Source organism: Chiloscyllium punctatum, chromosome 11 (assembly GCF_047496795.1).
Source record: "Chiloscyllium punctatum isolate Juve2018m chromosome 11, sChiPun1.3, whole genome shotgun sequence".
Classification (NCBI taxonomy): domain Eukaryota; kingdom Metazoa; phylum Chordata; class Chondrichthyes; order Orectolobiformes; family Hemiscylliidae; genus Chiloscyllium; species Chiloscyllium punctatum.
The window spans coordinates 106,407,178-106,431,635 of NC_092749.1; the positions used below are offsets into that span (position 1 = coordinate 106,407,178).

Consider the following 24,458-nt stretch of genomic DNA (forward strand, 5'->3'; position numbering starts at 1 on the left):
GGGTTATTCTTCGGAGGGCTGGTGTGGACTTGTTGAGCCGAAGGGCCTGTTTCCACCCTGTAAGGATTCTATAATTAACTTTCCCTTATTTTTCAAGGCAAATGTTCCAGATGCAATGTGCTGGTCAAACTACTTAAGCAAGTAGTTGTTTTGACCAGCACAAACGAATAAGAGGTACCATAACTATTACTGATGAACTGTTCCAATACAGTTACATCTTGCACACAGGTACCCCTTGGCAAAAAAAAAGGAAAATTCAGAGACAGATTCTCACATGCAGTTCTCCAGTCCAGGAGATCAAAAACATCAACAGACAATTCAGAGAGAGTAGCAGCCAGGAGACATTCTCTGAAGCTTCCAACTCTATGGAGACTCCAATAACTTCTGATGCTACTGAAGAAACCAAAACCGAGAAATTTGGATCACTGAGAGCTGGCCACACCCATTCAGGTGTGTTTTAAAAACAACCCAAGGCCTCCCAAGCTGTTTACTCTCGTGGTTCAGGTCAACTATCGTACTTTGCAATCTCTCTTAAAACAAAAGGACAAAATAACCTCTTAAAGCCACAGTATCGACACAAAACTGTGATCTTGCAGCTGTGTTGTTAATATACTTCAAGACATCTGATTCAACAAGATCCTGATTCTGCAGTATCTGTTCGAGAGACTAACACATTGAAAACCACAATACAGCTCATCATCTACCTCTGTGTTTCTCTCTCTCTATTGTCATATTTTTCAATGCTACTGTCTCTGTATTCTGCTTTCAGTAGTTTGCTTGCCTCCTTGCTGCGTCTTAGACCTGTCTGGTAACAGCAGCAAGTGATCACTGGTGAGTCTAAACAGATGAGGCACTTGCCTTTTGTAACAAGGTAGTTTATTACAGAATATTAATGGACACGGTTTATAAAACTGTTCAGGCATAATTACTAATGACTGTCATGAACTGTACAGGAAATATCAGCTCCCTTTGGGTCCTCATACAGAATTCAACTGTCTCAGCCTAAAAGCCGTTTGACATTGTTGGGTTGGGTAGGGCTCAGAGCGTCAGGACTATTAACACTTTCAAAACCAGTATCTTATATAGTCATGATTTGGAGATGCCGGTGTTGGACTGGGGTGGACAAAGTTAAAAATCACACAACACCAGGTTATAGTCCAACAGGTTTTTGCTCAAAAACTGCATGAATTCATGTAAAACTCTGTTATCTCACTTTTTAGATTCGAATCAACTAAACATCAGGTCACAGACAGAGAACACAGGGGGCTAACACCTTCAACATATTGTCTAGCTATCACCATTGTTAACAGCTAACCCGAGAATGCAACTTTTTAAAAAAAAGGTTTTGTGATTTACACATGAAAGAAGTGAAACTATCACTGTATTCTAACAGATGAAAGGCTTAACAGACAATCAATTTTTCAATGTATAATTTCAGTTACATCACACTGCAAATTTTTGCTATAAATTCTGTGTTACGATCGAGTCCTCCACTACCACCTGATGAAGGAGCGTCGCTCCGAAAGTTAGTGTGCTTCCAATTAAACCTGTTGGACTATAACCTGGTGTTGTGTGATTTTTAACATTATCTTATATAACATCTTCCTGTCTCTCTCTCGTGTTTTCTCTCTGTCTTTGTTTGTTTGTGTATGTGTGTGTTTCTCTATCTCAGTAAAGTTCTATCTCTCACTCTGTCCTCTCTCTTTCTCTCCCCCCCCCCCCCCCCCACCCCATTCCTCTTTATCTATTTCTCTCTGAATCTTGGTTGCGCTTGAGTTATGAAATGGAGCTCCTGTATTGTATCTGTGCAATGTCACATTGTCCATATTTCAGTAATAGCTCGAGATGACAGGTTGTAATGAGCTGACAGCAGTGTATCATAAATTTCACTTGTAAATAGCACAGCATTTGTGCAAGTTTCAAATCCATTCGTTAGCCAAAACTGTCATCTGCGCACCAGCATTAAGGTTACTTCAGAAATGTTATGTTTGCCCCCCATTTTGGGTGAAACGAATTGTCCTCCTGGCTGGTACCAGTCACGCTAACCTTCCTGTCATGCCAGCTATGTCAAACTTGACAGCTGCTGCTTGTGTTAATAATAAGGCAGCCACCTGCAGGCAGAGGAGAGCACCTTGGAATGACTCTCACAATGCAGAATTCCTAACTTGGGGGGTCCAGATGCCATCCACTCCCAACTTGTGGAAAGGATATTGTGTTTTCACCATTCTCTCTCAATTACCCGGTGCACGGACTTATTTGTTTTGTAGTGGTTGAAGAAGAACCACTCATGAGTCAAATCAAGGAGAGGCCCTTGTCTTAAATAACTTTTGCAGGATAGCAATGATGTGCAAGTTACATCAGTAAGTTGGACTTTGAGGAGACATGTGGATAAGGGTCTCCACCCAAAAAGAAACCCCAAGATATTCTGCCTTTTCCACTCATGTCCTCACATATTATCAGATTGGGTGGAACGAAGTCTGCAATGGCTGACTTGTTCTACTCATATCAGCATAGGAGTAGGCCATTCAGCCCATTGAGTCTGCTCCCACATTCAACTCGATCAAGCCACTTCACCATTCTTGATGACGAGCTGATGCCCAAAACGTCGACTCTCCTGCTCCTCAGAGGCTGCCTGACCTGCTAGGCTATTCCAGAGCCACCCTTTTCTCCAGCATCTGCAGTCCTTTCTTTCTCCTTGTCACTCTCCTGTCTTGTGTCTATATCCCGAGGTGTCATTCCCCTTCAGAATTCCACTGATACCAGCTTTGCTCGAGCTCCTTGATGCCACACTCAGTCAAATACTGCCTTGTTGTTGAGGGTGGTCCGATTCACTTCCCCATTGTCCACGCTTGGACCAAAGCAGTCCTGAGGTTAGGGGATGAGTGGGGCTGGTGGAACTTACACCGAGCTTCAGTGATCAGGTTGGTGCTCAGCGGCATTGTTAACAATCTCTCCCGTCGCTTTGGCTGAAGGTGAAGAATGAACCAATTATGCAGTGATTGGGCTGGTTGGATTTGACTTGTTTTTTGTGCATAGGACGTATCTGGGTGACCAGGTACAAACAATGACTGCAGATGCTGGAAACCAGATTCTGGATTAGTGGTGCTGGAAGAGCACAGCAGTTCAGGCAGCATCCGAGGAGCAGCCAAATCCACAGCTGCTTCTCGGATGCTGCCTAAACTGCTGTGCTCTTCCAGCACCACTAATCCAATATCTGGGTGACTGTCCACATCACCAGGACAGATGCCAGTGTTGCCTAAAACAACACATAATATTGACTGGCAGTTGAATCATTTTCTCCACAGTACATGGGATTCCAGAAATACAGATTTATTCTTCCAGTCTGATGACTCAGTCAATGCATTGGTTATTACCGTATCAAGCTAGGTACACCAGGGACTTCACTTAATTTATCGTCTGTCAGCAACATCAAAATTGTCTTCACTGTCCATGGACTAAGATTAGACAAAGGCTATCATCAACTCTCATATGCCCGACATTGGACAAAGATAGCTCTTAACTTTCAGATAGACAACAGTTGTTATCCAGATTTACAAACTGATCACAGAGATGATGTCTGAAGGATTGCTCTCCAACGTGAGCACTCGCCTCCAAAAACAAAGTGTAGGACTGCGGAGGCGAAGGGATTTTACACAGCGCGAGTTCATTAAGGGGACAGCAGGTCGTTCCTTAATGCAGAGAGGCTGCGACAGTAGGGATAGGATGGTGACCTCTAATCCAGGGGACCCCTGCAGTGGGTCAAGTTGGTTGATTTTTATTGACGATAAAATGTGGAGCTGGAAAGGCACAGCAGGTCAGGCAGCATCGGAGGAGCAGGAGAGTCGATGTTTTGGATCGGGAGTGGAGAGGGGCAAGAGGACTGATAAATAAATGGGAATGGGATGGAGCTGAGGGGAAGGTAGGTTGGATGGCGATAGGTGGGTGCAGCTCGGGGCCAGTGGGAAGGGTGGAGTGGTGAGGAGGAAGATGGACAGGTTAGGTCAGGTCAGGGAGGTGGGTTGGAGGGGGAGGGAGCCAGATATGGGGTGAGGTTGGGGGTTGGGGAGATTTTGAAGCTAGTGAACTCAATGTTGAGGCCATTGGGACTATAAACTCCTGTGGCGGAATATTCGGTGTTGTCCCTTATAAGTAAATATAAGTTTGCTCATGGCCTCATTTTGACAGTGGAGGAGGCCCAGGACGGACATGTCACCAAGGGAGTGGGGGAGGAGTGGGGGGGGGGGGGGGGTTGAAATGTCTGGCAACAGGAAGGTGGTGTTGATTGGAGCATGCCCTCGAGCAAGACAATTCAAAATGGGCAACAACTTCGGGCCTTGGCAGTAATGCCCATATCCCATGAAGGAACTGAAGAAAGCTCCCTCCATAACCTTGCTATTGCCTCTCTTATTGACCTTCCCCAATCCGCTAGGTACTCAGTGCTCCTCCAAATCTAATCCTACCATGATTCCATTCACTTTAGCATTGGTAGCCAAGCAATTCAGTGCCTAAACTTTGGAATTTGTTCTCTAGACCTCACCCTCTCTCTTCCTTTGTTTAAGCTGCCCATTCTCTTTGGTTTAAATTTGGGCCACCCATTTTTGTTTTGCCCTGGCTCACTGACCGATATTATCCAGTTACCATCCCGTGAGCATCTCTGTATATTTTCCCTTGTTTCATGTCGCTGTGTTAATGCTAGTTGCTTTTGTTCACATCACCATCCCATTCTCTTTCTTAACAGACACCGCTTTCAGTGCTCCAGTGATGTTATCAATTCCTTCTGCAACATCAAACGCTGAGCTATCCTGAAACATTTACTTCAAAATCACTGTAAAAGCAATTTTAATGTCTCTGAGACCACTTGACATTCTCTGCGTATAAAAATATTTTAGAGTTACAATTACTGTGGATGAGTTATTTTTAAGCTTCAGTAGAAGCTATTTATCAGAGTGAGCGTTGACAGTTACATATATGGTGCTTGAGTATTAGAGAGTTGCAAAGAATTCAGACATTAGATAGAAAGAAACTCTGTGAAGAATAACTGGATAATTAGTAAAATTGGATAGTTAATTATTGTAAAATGGTGCCTTTAAGAAGGTGATAGTGAGTTGATCTGCTGCAGTACATGTGGTGCAAGTATAGCCACAATCTCAGAAAGGAAGTTCTGAGATTTTGACCCAGTGGCAGTGAAGAAATGACAATGAAGGCCCAAGTCAGGGTGGTCTGTGGTTTAGGATGGAACCTGAAGACATTGGTGTGCCAATGCACTCTCTGCCATTGTCCTTCTCAGTGGCAGTATTGTGGGTTTGGAAGGTGTGGTTAAGAGAGGCACATCAGCTCTTAAGACCATAAGACCATAAGACAGAGGAGCGGAAGTAAGGCCATTCGGCCCATCAAGTCCACTCCGCCATTCAATCATGGCTGATGGGCATTTCAACTCCACTTACCCGCATTCTCCCCGTAGCCCTTAATTCCTTGTGACATCAAGAATTTATCAATTTCTGCCTTGAAGACATTTAGCATTCCAGCCTCCACTGCACTCTGCAGCAATGAATTCCACAGGCCCACCACTCTCTGGCTGAAGAAATGTCTCTGCATTTCTGTTCTGAATTTACCCCCTCTAATTCTAAGGCTGTGTCCACGGGTCCTAGTCTCCTCGCCTAATGGAAACAATTTCCTAGCGTCCACCCTCTCCAAGCCATGGGGGTGTATTTTTTCGAATCATAGAATCTCTACAGTATAGAAACAAGCCATTTGGCTCAACAAGTCCACACAGCCCCTCCAAAGAGTAACCCACCCAGACCCATTCCCCTACCCTATTATCCCATATTTACCCCTAACTAATGCACCTAACCTACACATCTCTGAACACTATGGACAATGTAGCACGGCCAATTCACCTGACCTGCACATCTTTGGACTGTGGGAGGAAACCGGAGCACCCGGAGGAAACCCACACAGACACGGGGAGAATGTGCAAACTCCACACAGTCACCCGAGGGTGGGATCGAACTTGGGTCCATGGCGCCATGAGGCAGCAGTGCTAACCACTTTAGGATGGTACACACTGCTGCCACTGGTGGTGTATGAGCTGTGAGGTAACCTTAGACCTGGATGGTGTTGAGTTTCTTATAAGTCCATACGATATAGGAGTAGAATTAGAATAATGAGTTTGGTCGCCATTCAGTAATGGCTGATATGTTTCTTAACTGCATTCTTCTGCCTTCTCCCCCAATCAGGAACTTATCTAACTTTGTCTTAGAGACACTCAATGACGTAGCCTCCACAGGCTTCTGTGACAAGGAGTTCCACATGTTCATAACCCTCTGACTGAAGAAATTCCTCCACATCTCCATACTAAAGGGTGATTCCTTCACTCAGAGGTTGGGCCCTCAGGTCCTGGTCTCTCCTGCTCATGGAAACACCTTCTCTACGTCCACTTTATCCAGGCCTCTCAGTATTCTCTAAGTTTCAATCGGATTCCCCACTTCCATCCTTCTAAACTCAATTGAGTACAGAGCCAGAGTCCTCATATGACAAACCTCGGAGAAAGTGAGGATTGCAAATGCTGGAGATCAGAGTTGAGAGTGTGGTGCTGGAAAAGCACAGCACGTCAGGCAGCATCTGAGGAGGGGGAGAATCGATGTTTCGGACAAGAGCCCTTCATCAGGAATCTTGCACGAAAAGTCGATTCTCCTGCTTCTCGGATGCTGCCTGACCTGATATGACAAACCTTGTTTGATGAAGGAGTTATGTTCATCCTTGCAAGTATTCCATCACAATGATGGAGACGCTTTGGAAGTTATGAAGTAAGTTGCTCTTCAGAGAATTCCCGGCCTCCTCCCTATCCTTGTTGCCACAGTATTTCTGTGGTGGTTCAGTTCAGTTTCAGGTTATTGGTCACCTCCAGGACTCTGAAGGTGGGGAAGTTCAGCCGTGGTAATGTCAGTGGGCAATGATTTGGATCCTGTTGGAGATTGTCATTGGATAGTAATTACCAACCTGAAGTCTTGCTGCATGTGGGCAGTGTTCCAATACCTGAGAAACTGTGAGTATTGCGAGACATAGAATTCATTGCAAAGGTAGGATTCACGTAATGGGGCTGTTAAAGTGATAACTGCCTGACTCAATGGTAGTTAAACAGTGTAGAAATTTAGCTTTTACATTATTTTTGTGTTTACTGATGTTAGTTGTAGTTGAATGCCGTACTTGGAAAAAATGTGGTAAGACATGCTGTTATCTCATGACAAAAGACAGTTTGATGGAGAGCTGAATGGTGTGAGCTAGATTCCTTGGGACTCTGTGAAACTGTGGCAGATTATAAAGTGAAATCATGCATTTCCACAATATGTGCTCTGTGACTTTGTGTTGGTGATAAACTTTGTGAGTTGGAGATTTGTACGGAGCATGACTTGGCTTGTCAAGGTGCATCAGGCTGTGTACATTATGCATGACTTTGTTCGATAACTCTCTTTTTTTTGTGTGTGTCATTTTGTTTCCAGGAAACAGACCTGCTGGAAATTAGCCTGGTCAAGGATGCCCGAACAGGAAAGTACGCAAGAAATCCCAAGGTAGGCCATGTGCTGTAAAACTCTGACCAGCCACACTCATCTGCATCAGTAACTTGCACAGAAATGTTCAGCAGTTTGTGCAAACTATTTGTGACAATCTTCAGATACTTCTGAGAGAAAAAAAATAGATTTGACAAGCTCGAGGTGATTTAACTGCACCTCCTCTCTGTCATAATAATGTGCATTGTGTCTTATATTCTAGATCACACCAGATTTTGTGTATGTAACAAGTTTTATTTACACTGCTTTAAATGTCTGCTCCATGTTTTCAGCATGAAGCCCTTGTATTTACTTTTCACTGTGTCTACAGCCAGGCTGAACCAACCAAGCACAGTGAGCATTAGTAATAAACAGGCTCATATAATCAAACACAGAACAATTGACATTCCATTCATTTCCTGAGGTGTCAATGATTAATAATTAGCAGCAAGTTTTGCAAAACTGTCACTTGTGATTCCAGCCAAGCTTATGGTCCAGTAACTTGTGTTTGTAAACGGTTGATCCATCATTACCATTGTCATTGGCACAATCGATAAAGGGTAGCACTGGAAAAAGCAAAGCAGGTCAGGCAGAATGCAAGGAGCAGGAGAATCAACGTTTCAGGCAGGACCCAAATGAGGGGAAGAGGGCTGAGAAATAAAAAGCGGGAGGGGTGTGGGACTGGGGGAAAGGTGGGTGCGATGATGATAGGTGGATGTAGGTAGGAGATGATGGTGATAGGTCAGTGGGGAGGGTGGAGCGGATAGCTGGGAAGGAAGACGATCAGGTTAAGAGGGCGGTGCCGAGTCGGAGAGTTGGATCTGAAATGGATGGGGGAGGAGAGGTGATTTGGAAACTGGTGAACTCAATGTCGAGCTCATGTGGTTGTAGGGTCCCGAGGTGGAAGATGAGGTGTTCTTTCTCCAGTAGTGGGTGGCCTTGTTTAAACTGTGGAGGTAGCCCAGAATGGGCATGTCATGGGGGGTGTAGGAGGGGGAGTTGAAATGGCTGGCCACAGGAAGGTGGTGCGTACAGACTAGAGATTTTCATTGAACTGTTCCGCGAATTTGTGCTCGGTTTTTCTGATGTAGAGGAGACCACACCAGGAGCAATAGATGTAGTTAATGAGGTTCGAGGATATGCAAGTAAATCTCTGCCAGATTTGGAATGATCCTTTGGGGCTTTGGATGGAGGTGGGAGCAGGGGGAGGTGTGGGCGCAGGTTTTGTCAAGAGATTATTGTTGTGCATCAGTTTCTACAGCAGACTGTTGGGTACTGAGAGGTTCAGAAGTTCAAATTGCGGTCCCAATATTTCCAGATTGACCGACTGTACCTAACATCAGTGAACCAAGCAACCATTTTTTGGGTAAGCAATCGAAGGACTAAGATGTCATTGGATTTTACTTTTGCTTCTTATTCAGGGGAGAGCAGTGATTTAAAAATAAACACAGAGGAGAGTGGACCCCAGTGTAATGTTTTTGCATGGCCATTGAAAATGGATCCCTTGCCAAAACTCAGAAAGTGTTTGCTCCAGGAACACAGGCCCTAGACTGTAAACAAGGAGTCAGGGGTTTAACACTGAAATGTGGAGAAATTACTTTCACTTGAGGCTTGAATTCTGGGTAGGAACCCCAAAGATCTTTGTCGTTAATTAGATTTGAGGCAACGGTTCAAAGCTAGTATGGGAAGGTGAAGTTGAAGGCAGGTTTAACAGCTATTGAATGGTCAAGCGAATGACCCACTCATACTCTTGCCTTTTTTTAATGTCCTTATGGATGAGTCTCAGTTCCAAACAAAGACTTATCAGAGCATGGTGGGCTTGTAATTCATCAGGCAGCCTTCCTTCCACTGGGATTTTTGATGGATCCAATCTGTCACAGATATGTACCTGTTGTGTCTTAGCATTGTCTGCCCTCTACAAGGTAAATTACATTGAATGATAGAACATTGGAAGAAGAGATGAACAGACACCAAATGGAAGAGCTTGCCTTGGTCCCTACTGTCTTGGGTGTGTGCCCTTTATTTTTATCCAGTTCCCATCTCCTTCAGTTCCGATGCCCAGGTCACCGACTCCATGGCTTCCTGGTGTATTGTGAGTTCCCGCTGCATGGATGGAGCTGGTTCTCATCCACTTGCATGAGATTCCCAACAGGAAAAGAAAAGAAACAGTGTGTTTGGAAAGGATAGTGACATTCTTTGGTTGAATCTTTGGTAAGGTTTGGGCTGTCCATAAAAGGAAACATTAGATTACTTACAGTGTGGAAACAGGCCCTTCGCCCAACAAGACAACACCGACCCAGACCCATTCCCCTGCACCTAACACTATGGGCAATTTGGCATGGCCAATTCACCTAACCTGCACATTTTTGGACTGTGGGACGAAACCGGAGCACCCGGAGGAAACCCATGCAGACACAGGGAGAATGTGCAAACTCCACACAGTCAGTCACCTGAGGTGGGAATTGAACCCGGGTCTCTGGCGCTGTGAGGCAGCAGTGCTAACCACTGTGCTGCCCACAGAGACAAATGTTTTGTCTTCGAGCATAGCATAACTCTCACAGCCTGTAGAACAGAATGGAGGGTCTTGACACCCTGAAATTTGGTCTTTAGGTGTTAATATTCGAATACTATTTTGTGAGGAGCATCTTGATTTTCCGCTGTTGTCTTTCAAAGCATGTCATTTGTGAGGAAAGCATCGAGAGTATTTAATATGTATTCCTGTCTTTTGCTCCCACATCGATCCTTGTGCTTCCAAGGAATCAATTTTCTGTTGTGTCAATCAATTAAGTTTCCATTTTATAAATGGCTGGCAGCACGGTGGCTCAGTGGTTAGGACCTCCACCTGTGTGGGTTTTGCATATTCTCCCTGTGTCTGCGTGGGTTTCCTCCGAGTGCTCCGGTTTCCTCCCACAGTCCAAAGATGTGCAGCTTAGGTGAATCAGCCATGCTGAATTGCCCATAGTGTTCAGGGATGTGTAGGTTAGGTGCATTAGTCATGGGTAAATATTGGGTAGGGGAATGGGTTTGGGTGGGTTATTCTTCGGATGGCTGGTGTGGACTTGTTGGGCTGAAGGGCCTGTTTCTACTCTGTAGGGATTCTATCAAAAACATTGTCAGATACTGTCACATTTGGCTATGGGTGAGAGCAGCTCAAAGGTGTTGATGCAGTAAGTATTGCATCCTCAGGTGGGATATTGCCAACACACGTGGGTAACATTGATGGGAGAGCTCAGTACCCTTCTGTATTGTGTGCGAGAGCTGGTGTGTGTTGGTCTTGCAAAGCAAATTGTCCTCTGATGGGATTTTTTTCACTGCAGTAAATTCTAATCCACATCTTCCCCAGTGATGATCGATCTTGTACTTTAATTATGTTGCTCAGGCAGGAAATATAAATATGTCACAGGGAAAATTGACGCAGCTTTTGATGGAAAGCCAACTACAAAGCAACCTCGCCGTCTGATTTATGTCTGGTTTTAGCATCTTGGCTCAGCTCATGAACCCACCTCCCAGTTTGTGCTCGCTCTCTGTCTGTTCTGCTGTAGCCCACTTGAAATATTCTTCCATCAGCAGATCTCTGCCTGGAGTCTCAGCCACGATAATGAGCCTTCTCCTCCCCTACCCTCTGAGTCAGGGATTAAAATTCTCTCTCCAAATCCAATCAGCACTGCTTAACTGAACCTAGCAAATCTGTACGGCTGTGTCCTATCAGTGGAAGCTCCCAGTTCCTTTAGCTTTGCCGAAACACGAGGGTTGAAACGGTAACTCCACCGAAGTCTGAATTCTGCCAACTCTACAGCTGAATCACTGGTGGAAGAGAAGCCAAACAGATGATGTCAAAACATACTTCTTTCTATCTTTCCCTCTCTCCTGACTCACTCACTGACTCTCACCCTTTGCTTACTTCTTCTCTCTGGACCGCAGCTCCCTCCTCTTCCAGCCCCAATATATGAAAGCAAGCATTGCTCATCATCCAAAGTCATGGCCTCAAATACTGACCAAGTCAGGCAATGTCTTTGAACAGAAAAACAGAAGGGAGTGTTTCTCGTCAATTTCCAAGCCTAATTTCACAGGGATATCGTGAATGAGCAAAACTGTTGGAGATGGATTTCAATGCAACCAAGTGTGAGGCTATCCATTTTGGATTGAAAAGGGATAGATCAGCGTACTTTCCAGATGAAGTGAAGTTAAATACAATGGATGTCCAAAGAAACTTGGAGGTTCAGAATCACCAATGTTTAAAATGCAGAAAGAAATCAAGGTGCAGGAAGTAAGGCTGAAGGACAGTTGGTCTTTGACACCAACAGCACAGGTTCGATTCCCACACCAGTTGAGGTCACCATAGCAGTCCTGGTTTCATCACCTCCCCCCTCATCTGAGGCATGGTGTTAAACCACCACCAATCCTCTCTCTCTCTGTCTCTCTCTATCTCTCTCTCTCTCTCTCTCTCTCCTGGGAGGGCAGTGGGATTATGGTGACTTTACTTACTAATCATTGCAGAACTAAACATTGCTGAGTGGGCATTTGGACCTTAACTTGGTGATAGCCACTCTAGTGTGAGCTGCACAAACTAAGAAGGTCCCAAGTACACACTCTACTCAGTTGTTATTTGATCTTAAAAAGAGCATAGTCTTGTACAATGGCAGACAACTTGATCCCAGTTCAGCCAGTCTCTTGGTGTATGCTCTTCTTTTGCTAGAACTATCTGGGGTACCATGGATGGATTCACTGTCACCTATCCTTATCGGCTTCAGTTCCAGTTACTCATACTAACTGCGGAAGGACCCATGTGAGGTTTCAGACAAAAGCTGGGCTCATTTTTGATGAACCATAAATACATTTGTTACATATTATTTAGTAGCTAGTTACATAAGATCTGGGATAAATGATAGACTATCAGGCTGACCTTAATTGCACTTTGTTACTCTAGTTAATAAGAACAGTCACCACAGTACCATATATCCTCTGATGGACATATGTGGAACTTGGAGAAAGTGAGGACTGCAGATGCTGGAGATCATAGTCGAGTGTGTGGTGCTGGAAAAGCACAGCAGTTCAGGCAGCATCCAAGGAGCAGGAGAATCAATGTTTTGGGTATAAGCCATTCATCAGGAATGTGGAATGTGGAATATGTGGAACTCTGGAGTACTCCTCCCAGGAACAGTCTTTTGTATTCTGAATCGTATCTTCTGATGTCAGTTAATAATAACTGCCTTACTCAATGCAGTAGCTTCACTATCCCAGGGGAAGGAGTTGGCGTCATTGCATAAAGCGCCCCTTTCCGATCACCGTCTTGTGATTCCATGCTCTAGTGTGCGTCAGTTTGAGGACTGGGTCAGTGGGCTGCCATTAACATTCAATGAGACTACCAGCAAAAGCTGGGTAACACTGAAAGGTTGGTCATCTCGAGCATCTGTGAAACTGTAGATCCCAGCCTGACCAAGCGTCTCCAGGAGACAGGGAGAAATTGACTGAGTTTGTGAAAATTATTCACAAGACCTAGCTCCCGGAGCAATCCATAAGAGGACAAACTCCTGATGGATTTCACCTCAGAGGTGTGAGTGAGATTTGGATGTGTTGGTGTCAACTTTCCAAAAATTGCTCGATTTGGAATGGTTCCATCGGAATGGGAACCATTTATCAAGGAGAGAGGGGACAGTGAACAGGAAACTTGACATTTGTCATGGGAGACTTTGAATTGGTTACCCAGGAGGCCTTAGCTAGGCACTTTGAAAAACACAGCGAAATCAGGAAGCGTTGGCAAGGTTTTTATGAAAGGGAAATCATATTTGATCATTTTATAGGAGTTATTTAATGGAGGACAATGCAGTGACGATAAAGGGGCGCCTACACAGGGACTGCCCTTGGATTTCCAAAGTGTATTTGGCAAAGCACCACACATAAAAAGTTGTTTTGCAAAGTTATAGCACATGGTGTTGGGGTAGCATATTAACACCGATAAAAGATTGGCTGGCTGGAAGAGAATAGAGAGGATACATAAATTCTCATTGATAGGATGTGTTGGGTGGAATTCATTTGCTAGTGGCTTGAAGATGGAGAGGGAAGTATAGTGTGAAGAGTACATGAATAGGTTGCAGACCAATGCAGATAGACTGAGCAAGTAGGCAAACATCTGACAGAAGGAGTAGAATGCGGGAAAATGTGAGATTGTTCACTTTGGTGGGAGTTAGTGTTCAGGTACAGCAAGTGCTTAAGAGGGCTGTTGGGATGCTATACTGTGTTATCAAAGAAATTGAAAATAAAAGTCATGATGTTATCCTTCAGTTGTACAGGATATCAGTAAGATCACATGTCAATTTTCCTTTCCTTACTTAAGGAAGGATGTGGATATATTGGATATGGGATAGGAGGAGGTTAGAGAGAGGCTGAATAGGCTGGGTGTGTTTTCCCTAGAGCGTCAGAGGCTGAGGGGTGACTCTGTAGAGGTTTATAAAATCGTGAGGAGCATGGATAGAGTAAATTGACAAAATCTTTTCTGTGGGTTGGAGGAGTCCAGAAGTAGAGGGCATAGGTTTAGGGTGACAGGGAAAAATTTTTAAAGGGGCCTAAGGGGCAATGTTTTCACCCAGAGGGTGGTGCGTGTGTGGAATGAGCTGCCAGAGGAAGTGGTGGAGAATGGTACAATTGCAACATTTAAAAGGCATCTGGATGGGTATATGAATAAGAAGGATTTAGAGGGACAAGTGCCGGCAATTGGGACTAGATTAATTTCAGATATCTGGTCAGCGTGGATGAGTTGGACCGAAGGGTCTGTTTCCATACTGTGCATCTCTATGACTCTACTATATTGGTACATGGAATGAGTGGGTGTCTAATAAGGATGGGTTGAACAGTCTGGGCTTGTTTCCACTAGATTTTGGAACAGTGAGAGGTGACTTGAATAGAATTTATACATTTTGTTTATAGTCTTGATAGGTGAATATGTAAAGGGTGTTTCCTTTTGTGGGTGAGTCCAGGGTGATGGAATTAGGGGTGATACTTTGAGGACAGAGATGAGAATACTTTTCTTTCAGATGGTTGTGTGAAATTGGACACTCTGCCTCCAAAGTTGGAGCCAGGGTTTCTGAATCCTTTTAAGGCTGAGGTGGATAGATTTTTCTTATGCATCGGATTGGAGGGTTCGTGGGGTAAATGGGAATGTGGAATTCTAGGCATACACAGAATTGCCATGGTTGTGTGCAGGCTTCAGGAGTTTTCCTTGAATTTAAGGTATTTTCCCCAGGGTAGGGGAGTCTAAAACTAGAGGGCATGGGTTTAAGGTGAGAGGGAAATGGGTTAAAAGGCCCCTAAGGGGGGTAACTTAGGGGTGGTATAGTGGCTCAGTGGTTAGCACTGCTGCCTCACAGTGCCAGGGACCCAAGTTCAATTCCAGCCTCGGGCAACTGTCGGTGTGGAGTCTGCACGTTCGCCCCGTGTCTGTATGTGTTTTTTTTGGGTGCTCTGGTTTCCTCCCACAGTCCAAAGATGTGCAGGTCAGGGTGGATTGGCCAAAGCTAAATTGCCCATAGTGTTCAGAGATATGTCGGTTAGTCAGGAGTAAATACAGGGTGGGGGAATGGGTCTGGGTAGGTTACACTTCGGAGGGTTGGTGTGGACTTGTTGGGCCAAATGGCCTGTTTACACACTGTAGGGGTTCGATTAACTTTTTCCGACGAAAATGATGCATGAATGGAATGATTTGCCGGGGAAGAGGTGGAAGCTGGTACAATTACAGCATGGGGAAACTGAGGACTGCAGACGCTGGCGATCAGAGTTGAAAAGTGTGGTGCTGGAAAAGCACAGCAGGTCAGGCAGCATCCGAGGAGCAGGAGAGTTGACGTTTCGGGTGTGAGCCCCGCATTCCTGATGAAGAGCTGATGCCCCAAATATCGACTGTCCTGCTCTTCAGGTACTGTCTGATCTGCTGTGCTTTTCCAGCACCACACTTTTTGACTCACAGTTACAACATTTAAAAGGCATCTGGATGGGCACATGAATAGGAAGGATTTGGAGGGAGATTGGTCAGATGCTGGCAACTGGGACAAGATTAATTTAGGATATCTGATCAGCATGGACAAGTTGAACCGAAGGGTCTGTTTCCGTGCTGTATACCTCTGTGACTCTGTGATTGTATCTGAAGCCGGTATTCATCCCTGTGCATATGTAAACATATGTAAACTAGTAAAAAGCCACCTTTGCTGTTTATCCAATGCCGTAACATGAATGATCGAATTTTCCTCTGTGCTGTGTCTTTGCATTGTGGAATTGCACGTACTTGCTTCTGACACAATCCATTCCTACTTCCCAATAAGGAAGTGCCACTTTGCGCAAGCTGCTCGATCCACACATTCAACCCCACATTGTTCAATTTAGGTGTTTAGCCATTGCTGGAGAACTTGCTCTGTGTTTTGCGTTAGACCTACGCACACAGCGAATAATATTGAAGGCTAACAGCATTTTCTTTCGAAGTTCAACAGTCAAGTGGTTTGTGCAGCAAGATGGAGAGACTGAGCTTCATTCTATTTGCTTTTGAAGGGGAAAGGAGAGAATGTAATTGTTTTCTTCTGGAGATATTTGCTATTTCCCTAGAGGTTGTCATCACATCGGTATAAATGCGCATGACCATTGGTTCATCCGGTACATTGCGCTGCATGTTTTGTGTGCACACTTGATAATCTGCGATGGTAGAATTAGGAAGCAAAGCCGCTGTGAGGTATAGGGTTCTGGGTCTTGTAAAGAGTTCCATTCACTAAATATGTATTCAGTCTGAAGAGGATGATTGCAAGACAGACTTGAGTCAAATAGGCTATTCCTAATCCATACACTCGTAATAAAAGATGCTTAATTCATTTCGAAACAGGACAATGGCAAGAAGGGCTAGACAGAATCTTTTGTATAATTCATTGGATGGAGGTACCACTGGCTAGGTCAACATTCATTATCCATCCCTAATTGCCCAGAGGGCAGTTAAAAGTCAACCCACGATGCTGTGGGTCTGGAATCACATGAAGCCAGACCATAATAAGGACGGCCAGTTTCCTTCTCTCAGGGATATTAATGAACCCAATCAGTTTTTTTCCTTTATCATTAGACTCTTAGTTCCGGCTATTTATTGAATTCAACTTCCTCCATTTGCTACGGGGGGGATTCAAACACAGGTCCCCACAACATTACCTGGGATAGCAGCCCAGCAATAATACCACAAGGGCATTGCCTCTCCTATGCCATCGTGGCCTGTGTTGTTCAGTATTTCCAATTCTCCCGTACTTCCAAAATGCACAAACAGCGATGGCTTGAGCATCCTTAGCTTCTGAATATCGTCTTAGAGCCGGCAACTGGACGAAGGTTTCAGTGAGAATGCAGAACCCCAGAGATCATTGACCGTGGTGCTTATAAAGTTTTTATTCAGCCAGCCAAGAAGCTAGTGTGTGTTTAAAAGTGTATAAAGTTAATGGAGAGTTTAGAGACTAGCAACTCCAGCCAACTTGCCCTTCACGCTAATGCCCGAAGCAGTGTTGACTGAACACTTCAGTATTTCGGCAGGAGAACCCAAGGCTGAAATGAGGAAAACTTATTTTTATGTGTAGAGCATTTAAGACTGGGAACAGACAGCCCAAGAGTGTGGCAGGGGCACCTTCGATGGTGGCTTTCAAGATGGTGCTGGATGACGACCTACAGGGCTGTGGGGATGCAATGGGGGGCGGTGGGGGGGTGGGTGGGTGGGTGGGACTCGCAGTGAGGCAGCACAATCCATTGGGTCAAATGGCCTCTTTCTGTGCTGTTGTACATCTTCTCTCCATCTTGCACCCCATCGCCCTTGACTAGGCATTCTTTTGGGTGAATTCTAAAACAGAGAGACGGGGAATTGAACTTGGAAATGTCAGTGTGATTTGGGTACTTTTTGGCTGTTCCTGATTCTGGTTTAGAATTCTGAATAAATTATTGGGGACCGTGCTGAAGAGGCTTTGTCCTAGAGCAGCTCCTCAAAGTCCACACGTTACTTGGTGTTTTGTGAATGACGCTGTGTAGATTGTTGACCATTTTTTTGCTTTGAAAAAGGACCAGCTAAAACATAACGAGGGCTGCTGGGAGAGGTTCCAGTGGGTGCTGTGGTCTGCACCGTCATGGTAATCAGCTCTAGTGTTCTCCAGGGCTTTGTCCTGGATCTCAGACCATTGGCCTGCCCATTCACGATAGATGTCAACTTTGGAAACTTTGAACATACCAGGTCTTTTTGGACCACACACAGTGTATGCCAAGAGGGTGTTTCCCATTGTAAGTGAGATTGGAACCAGGGGCAATGTTTAAAAATGAGGTGGCTCCCCTTTAAGACAGAGGTGAGGAGAAATAGTTTCACTGTGTGTCATGGATCTGTTGGACTGTCTTCCCCAGAACAGGGTGGAGACAGTTCCTGACAAGGGAGTCGAAGCAAATTGAGAGGGATTGGCATGAAAGTGGAATTGAGGCCACATTTTGATCAGCCATGGCCTTATCAAATGACAGTATAGGTGTGAAGGGTCAAATAGCTTACTCCTGCTCCTGACCTGTCTGCTCATAAATGACTTGAGGAGTGTCCTCAGCATTTGATTATTTCCAAAGAACTGCTTTGAACTGGAGAGACTGATCATGACCCTGTGACTCATGCCCCCATGACCCTGTGGCTCATGCCCCCCATGACCCTGTGGCTCATGCCCCCCATGACCCTGTGGCTCATGCCCCCCATGACCCTGTGACTCATGCCCCCATGACCCTGTGGCTCATGCCCCCCATGACCCTGTGGATCATGCCCCCCATGACCTTGTGGCTCATGCCCCCATGACCCTGTGGCTCATGCCCCCCATGACCTTGTGGCTCATGCCCCCCATGACCCTGTGGCTCATGCCCCCCATGACCTGTGGCTCATGCCCCCCATGACCCTGTGGCTCATGCACCCCATGGCCCTGTGGCCCATGCCCCCTATGACCCTGTGGCCCATGCCCCCCATGACCTTTGGCTCATGTCCCCATGACCTGGCAGCCTATTACCCCATTCCCTTGTCGGTCATGTTCCATGCTGGCTCGCAATAAGAATATTGAATGGCAGAGCAAATTGATAGAGTCGAACGAACCAGCTTCTGGTGCTATGACATGTGCTTCCTCATTCGCTATTTGGAAATCATAGCTTTGTGACAGTTATTTATACATTTTGATTTGATTTATTATTGTCACATGTACCGAGATACAATGAAAAATATTGTTTTGCGTGCTATCTCGGCAAATCATAACTTACATAAGTACAGGAGAGTCATAGAGCAGAATCAAGTATCACAGTGACAGAAAAGGTGCAGTGAAAGATCACCTTTAACCTACAAGGGGTCTGTTCAAGAGTAGGGAAGAAGCTGTTCTTCAATCTGTTAATTTGAGGGCCGACTGAGCTCTTATTACTCAGCAGTTTGCATTTACGTCCTTTGCCTCACTCATTTGGCTGACGTTGATGCCGGAGTATTGGCAGTGAGCTGTGGCAGGTGGTACAGTCATGGCGGTAGTGTTTGGTGGGACTGGCTTTTGCACTGAACCATCAATCTGTCCTCACTTGACACTTGCACGTGGAACCTCTCCAGTGGAATCTCGAACAGGAATACAATCACTGCTACAGGGGTTGTTTACCTCATTGAGGAGTGCACTTGCTAACTGAGCCACAAAGGGATGATCAGCTTAGATTATCTACTGTAGGGGGAGAACAAAGTGCATTGTCCCAAGCGATTACATGTCAATGTGCCAGTACAAACCACACCTGGAATGCAGTGAGTGCCCGTGTGGAAAATGAATGGATTTGTGACCACTTGTTGAATTTGCTAATTCTTAGGATGGCTACTCACTTGAACAAAATGACTGCTTGGTAAATCCTCCTCCAGGAGCCACATTTTCAAGCTTCATGGGGCAAAAGGAAAGCCATCCGAAGCCTTTCATTTTCAAAAAAAATGAGAGACGATGAATTGACTTGGGCCAGCATTGGTGGCACACTGATGCTTACATCTTGTTTAAATTCTGTGTAGAGGGAGGAGATTAACAAGCTGCAAAATGAAAGATGATCAGGTTTGACTGTGTAGCAAGTTTCTCTGATTTCAGCCTCGCCTGCAGATTTATCCGTTTGGCAGTTTGCTTGCATTTAAAGGGAAACAAAATTCGGAGTTAAGTAGCAGCATTTACAGATTGCCTAGATTGGTTAAATTGTAAACCATAATTAAGACCCATCACTGGAGTCTTGTATTGCCGAGGGCAGTAACAAATCTTCTGAGCTTCCAGACTTAATTTATTGCTTGTTGGGCTAGAAGCAGAGCTGTTGAGTTTTCGGAGCTGCCATACTGTGAATTTCTCATTGCGATCTCCATTCCCTGTGTGCTTGTTCATGTCCCCCCTTTGCTGACTGCTATTTATAGTTCTTGTCATCTGCTGACCTCAGTTTTGATCTCTCTGCTACCTGCTGTGAAGCCTTCCTTTGCCAAGCAGATCAGGAAATTGAAGGCAGGCCTCTGTTACATGAAGATCATAGAATGCCCACAGTGCAGTTACAGGCTATTTGGCCCATCGAGTCTGCACTGACCCTCCAAAGGGCATCCCAGCCAGACCGAGCTCCCTCACCCTCTCCCAGTAACTCCCTATTTCCTGTGGCTACCTCACTGAGCCTACACATCCCTCGGCACTACCAGGCAATTTAGCATGGCCAATCCACCTAACCTGCATGTAGGTGCATTGAGTCGCCACAGTGTGGAAGCAGGTCATTTTCCCTATTGAGTCTTCACCACCTTTCTGAATAACATCTCACCCAGACTCACCCTTGTCCCTGTAACCCTGCATTTCCCAGGACTAACCCACTCAACTTGCACATCTTCGGACTGTGGGAGGAAACCCACGTAGATACTGGGAGAATGTGCAAAAGCTACCCAGGCAGTCACCCGAGGCTGGAATCGAACCAGGGTTTCTGGCACTGTGAGGTAGCAGTGCTAACCACTGAGGCACCGTGCTGCCGCAAGATGCTCACGGATGCTTCGCTCCTAAGCACCGAGCAAAGACAGCAAATCTTTGAATTTATGTAGCACCTCTTGTGAACTCCCAAACCCCGATTGTTGTTATGCATCTTTGTATCTGAAGGGTCTGAGCAGCAAAGAGCCAATCATCCTGATTGACTCCAAGGTGCACGTGATACTCTATCATATGTTCATGGAGATACTGTAGCTGTCTTTGGAGAAGATTCATGGCTGAGAGGGAAGAGTAACCCAGAGATACTACTAATGTCTTTTCACAATCTATCCATTAACTGGGATTGAACTTCAGTTTCAAACTTGTATTGAAAATGAAATTGCTGGGAAAACTCAGCTGGTCTGGCAGCATCTGTCGAGAGAACTCAAAGTTAACATTTCAGGCCCAGTGACCCTTCCTGAGAACTTCAGTCCTGAAGGAAAAATCACTTGACCTGAAATGTTAATTCTGATTTCCCTCCGCAGTTAACTGCCAGACCTGCTGAGCTTTTCCAGCAATTACTCTCTTTGTTTCCGATTTTACAGCATCGGCAGTTTTTTTTTCGGTTTGAACTTCACGTCTGAAATGTTTGTTTTTATATTTAGGCTGTTAGAGTGGGAGGGAAAGAGGCGGCAATGAAAAATCTCTGTGTACGGCCAATTGACAGATTGTGAATTCAATTCTGTTGCTTATTTTGCATCTTTTATATTACAGATAGAAGGTGTAGAAGAACCCTAGGCAAAATGAATGACATATCAAATAAATTATGAAAAGCAAGCTTAACAGTGAAAGTACGACTCTACAGTGGCAAGCTATTCTTAACCTGCCTGTCACATGCTGACCTTTGCAGGTTTCTGTCATTGTTTAGATTTCTTATAGAATTCCTACTGTGTTGGAACAGGCCATTTAGCCCCAACAAGTCCACACCGATCCTCTGAAGAGTAACCCACCCAAACCCATTACTCTACATTTCCCCCACCTAAAGCACCTAACCTACCTGAACACTATGGGTAATTTCGCATGGCCAACCCACCTAACCTGCGGGAGGAAACCAGAGCACCCAGAACAAACCCACGCAGACACGGGGAGAATGTGTAAACTCCACACAGACAGTCACCCGAGGCTGGAATCGAACCAGGGTCCCTGGCGCTGTGAGGCAGCAGTGCTAACCACTGTGCCACCGTGCCACCCATTTTTTTTTTACAGCTGTTAATTTTATTGCAAACTTTGAAAGATAAAACACAATCTGCCCTGGCAGGCAAATTATCTGTATCTGAGATCGGAATGAAACATACAGGAGGGTACCTGAGGTGGAGCTCCACCCTCTCCCAAAATGGTTCTCACCAATAACAAACCCTTTCTCCCTGCTGCCTTACTTGTTTAGAAACTGTTACATCTTTTGCATATTGCAGTTCCGACAACATGGAATGTTAACGCCGTCTCCCTCTCCACAGTCTCCGATGTTTTGTATTCTTATTTCCAATTCCCTGTCTTTGGTCCCGTTGTTCTTGTAGCCTGACCGGACGTGAAACATGAACTCTGTTTCTCTCTTCACAGATGCTACCGGACCTGCTGAGTTTCTCCAGCAGTTTTTTATTTTGTTTTTGTTTGGTTCGGATCTCCAGCGTCCGCAGATGTTTGTTTTATTCATTAACCCCAGAATATGCTCTTTCCTTTCCAACCCCTGACACAAATGGTTTCCTTCCGTCTTGGTGCCAAGAGAATTGTCCACCGAATGCAAGTATGTCGACCTTGAACTGTACCAGTGGTGGGTGAGGTGATGGCCGAGTGGTATGATCACTGGACTATTAATCCAGAGACCCAGGTGATGTTCTGGGGAGCTGGGATTGAATCCCATGATGGTGGAAGTTGAATGCAAATCTGGAATGAAGAATTTAAAGATGACTATGAATCCGTTGTCAATGTTGGGGAAAAAAAACCCCATCTGCTTCCCTGAAGTCCTTTTGGGAAGGAAACTGGCCATCCTTACCTGGTCTAGCCTACATGTGACGTCCAGACTCTCAGCAATGTGGTTGGCCCTTGCCTCTGGGCAATTGAGGATGGGCAATAAACACTGCCTCATCCCAGAAATGACTTTTAAAAAAATGGCAGCCTAAAAATCATCATCTCAGGTTGAGGGGATGCCAGTTAAGACTGAGTTAAAAATCACACAATACCAAGTTATAGTCCAACAGGTTTATTTGGAAGTACAGGATTTTGGAGTGCTGCGCCTTCATCAGGTAGCACTCTGAAAGCTTATCCTTCCAAACAAATCTCTTGGACTATAACCTGTTGCTTTGTGATTTTTAACTTTGTCCACTCCATCCCAACACCGGTACCAGCACATCATAGATAAGACAGGGATAAGGAGGAATTTCCTCACTGAGTTAATCTTTGGAATGCTCTTCCCCAGGGAGTTGTGGATGATCAGTTATTCCTTATGTACAAGGCAGAGTTTAGCAGATTTCTCAGCATCTAGGGATATTGGCAGAGGGCAGGAATGTTGTCATTAAATGTTGGAATTGGCTTGAAGGATCATACCAGCTCCTACTTTGGTTTTGCATGTCAGCTGTGGTTCTGGTGGTGGTATTCTTGTCTCTAAAACAGGTCTGGGTTCAAATCCCACTCAATGCAAGTACCAAGGCTGTTCTTCTAAACCACTGCTTTGGGAGTGTTTCATGGACAGAGCCTTTTGGATAATCGATAACTGAGCCTGTGTCTACCTTTGGGATTGGATGTAAAGGATCCCATTGTTACTATCTGGAAGAATTGAGGCATTCTTCCCTGGTGGTCAAGCTGATGTTACCTCACAATTCATAACACCAAACAAAAACAGGTTATCTGGCCAGACATAATGCTGTTTGTAGACACTTGCTGTGAGCAGGTTGGCTGCTGTGCTTCTCCAACGCTATGAGAAAGTGAGGACTACAGATGCTGGAGATCAGAGCTGAAAATGTGTTGCTGGAAAAGCGCAGCTTATCTCGCCTGACCTGCTGCGCTTTTCTAGTTGCCTGACCTGCTGCGCTTTTCCAGCAACACATTTTCAGCTTCTTCATCGCCATGCCAATGATCCTTCAAAAGTATATAACTTCCTGTAATTGACTGGGAAGCCCAGAATCTGCAGGGTGGGGTCATCACAGTCTGAGGGGTAGGACTGAGATGAGGAGAAGTGTCTTCACCCAGAGAGTGGTGAGATGGTAGAACTCTCTGCCACAGAAAGTGGTTCAAGCTTAAACATTGAATGTTTTCAGGAAGGAGTTAGATATCATTCTTTAGGGATAAAGGAATCAAAGTGTTTGGGGGAGAAAATGGGAACGGGGACTGAGTTAGACAATCAGCCATGATCAGCTTGAATGGTGGAGCTGGCTCGAAGGGCCGAATGGCCTCCTCCTGCTCCTAGTTTCAATGTTTGAAGCGCTTTTGGAAATCTGATGGGCATGAAAGATGCTTATAAGCACAAGGCTTTCTCTCTTACACCTTGTTTTAAATCTTTCTGATGGAAAGCAGTTGCTAGACGACCCTCCCCACAGATTCCCTCTGTCCCAGTGTTCTTGTCTTCAAATCTGAAAGGCATGTTTTTTTTCACTTGAATTCATCGACGTGCAGATATGACAACTCTCTGTATCAATTGATTTCTGTGCGTTCCTGATTAATGACTGTCCTCAGATTTGATTTTGATTGTTCTCTTGAAGAGCTGAAGTATGCAATCCATTAAGGTCAATTGACCACTTTGGAAAAGTTAATAATGTCCATCTCTGAAAGAAATGGTTTAAATTGTCAGCAATTCAAATTGTAATACCCTGCTTCCTTTTTGGTTTTTGTTACAAGATATAAACATTTGAAAGTCATAACAATTGCATTTCAGTTACCTAGCAACGAGAATGGGGAAGAAATTTGCTTTCTATATCAATGCATT

At 45.0% G+C, this 24,458-nt stretch overlaps 1 protein-coding gene across 3 annotated transcripts in view; it reads left to right on the plus strand.

The window, feature by feature from the left end:
- Positions 1-24,458, plus strand: part of plcb1 (phospholipase C beta 1) — an 834,527-nt gene that overhangs the window by 184,829 nt on the left and 625,240 nt on the right. For all 3 annotated transcript variants that reach the window (XM_072581462.1, XM_072581463.1, XM_072581461.1), the window contains exon 3: positions 7,500-7,568. In XM_072581462.1, the coding sequence (XP_072437563.1) occupies positions 7,500-7,568 (69 nt within the window). The remainder of the gene's footprint in view (positions 1-7,499; positions 7,569-24,458) is intronic.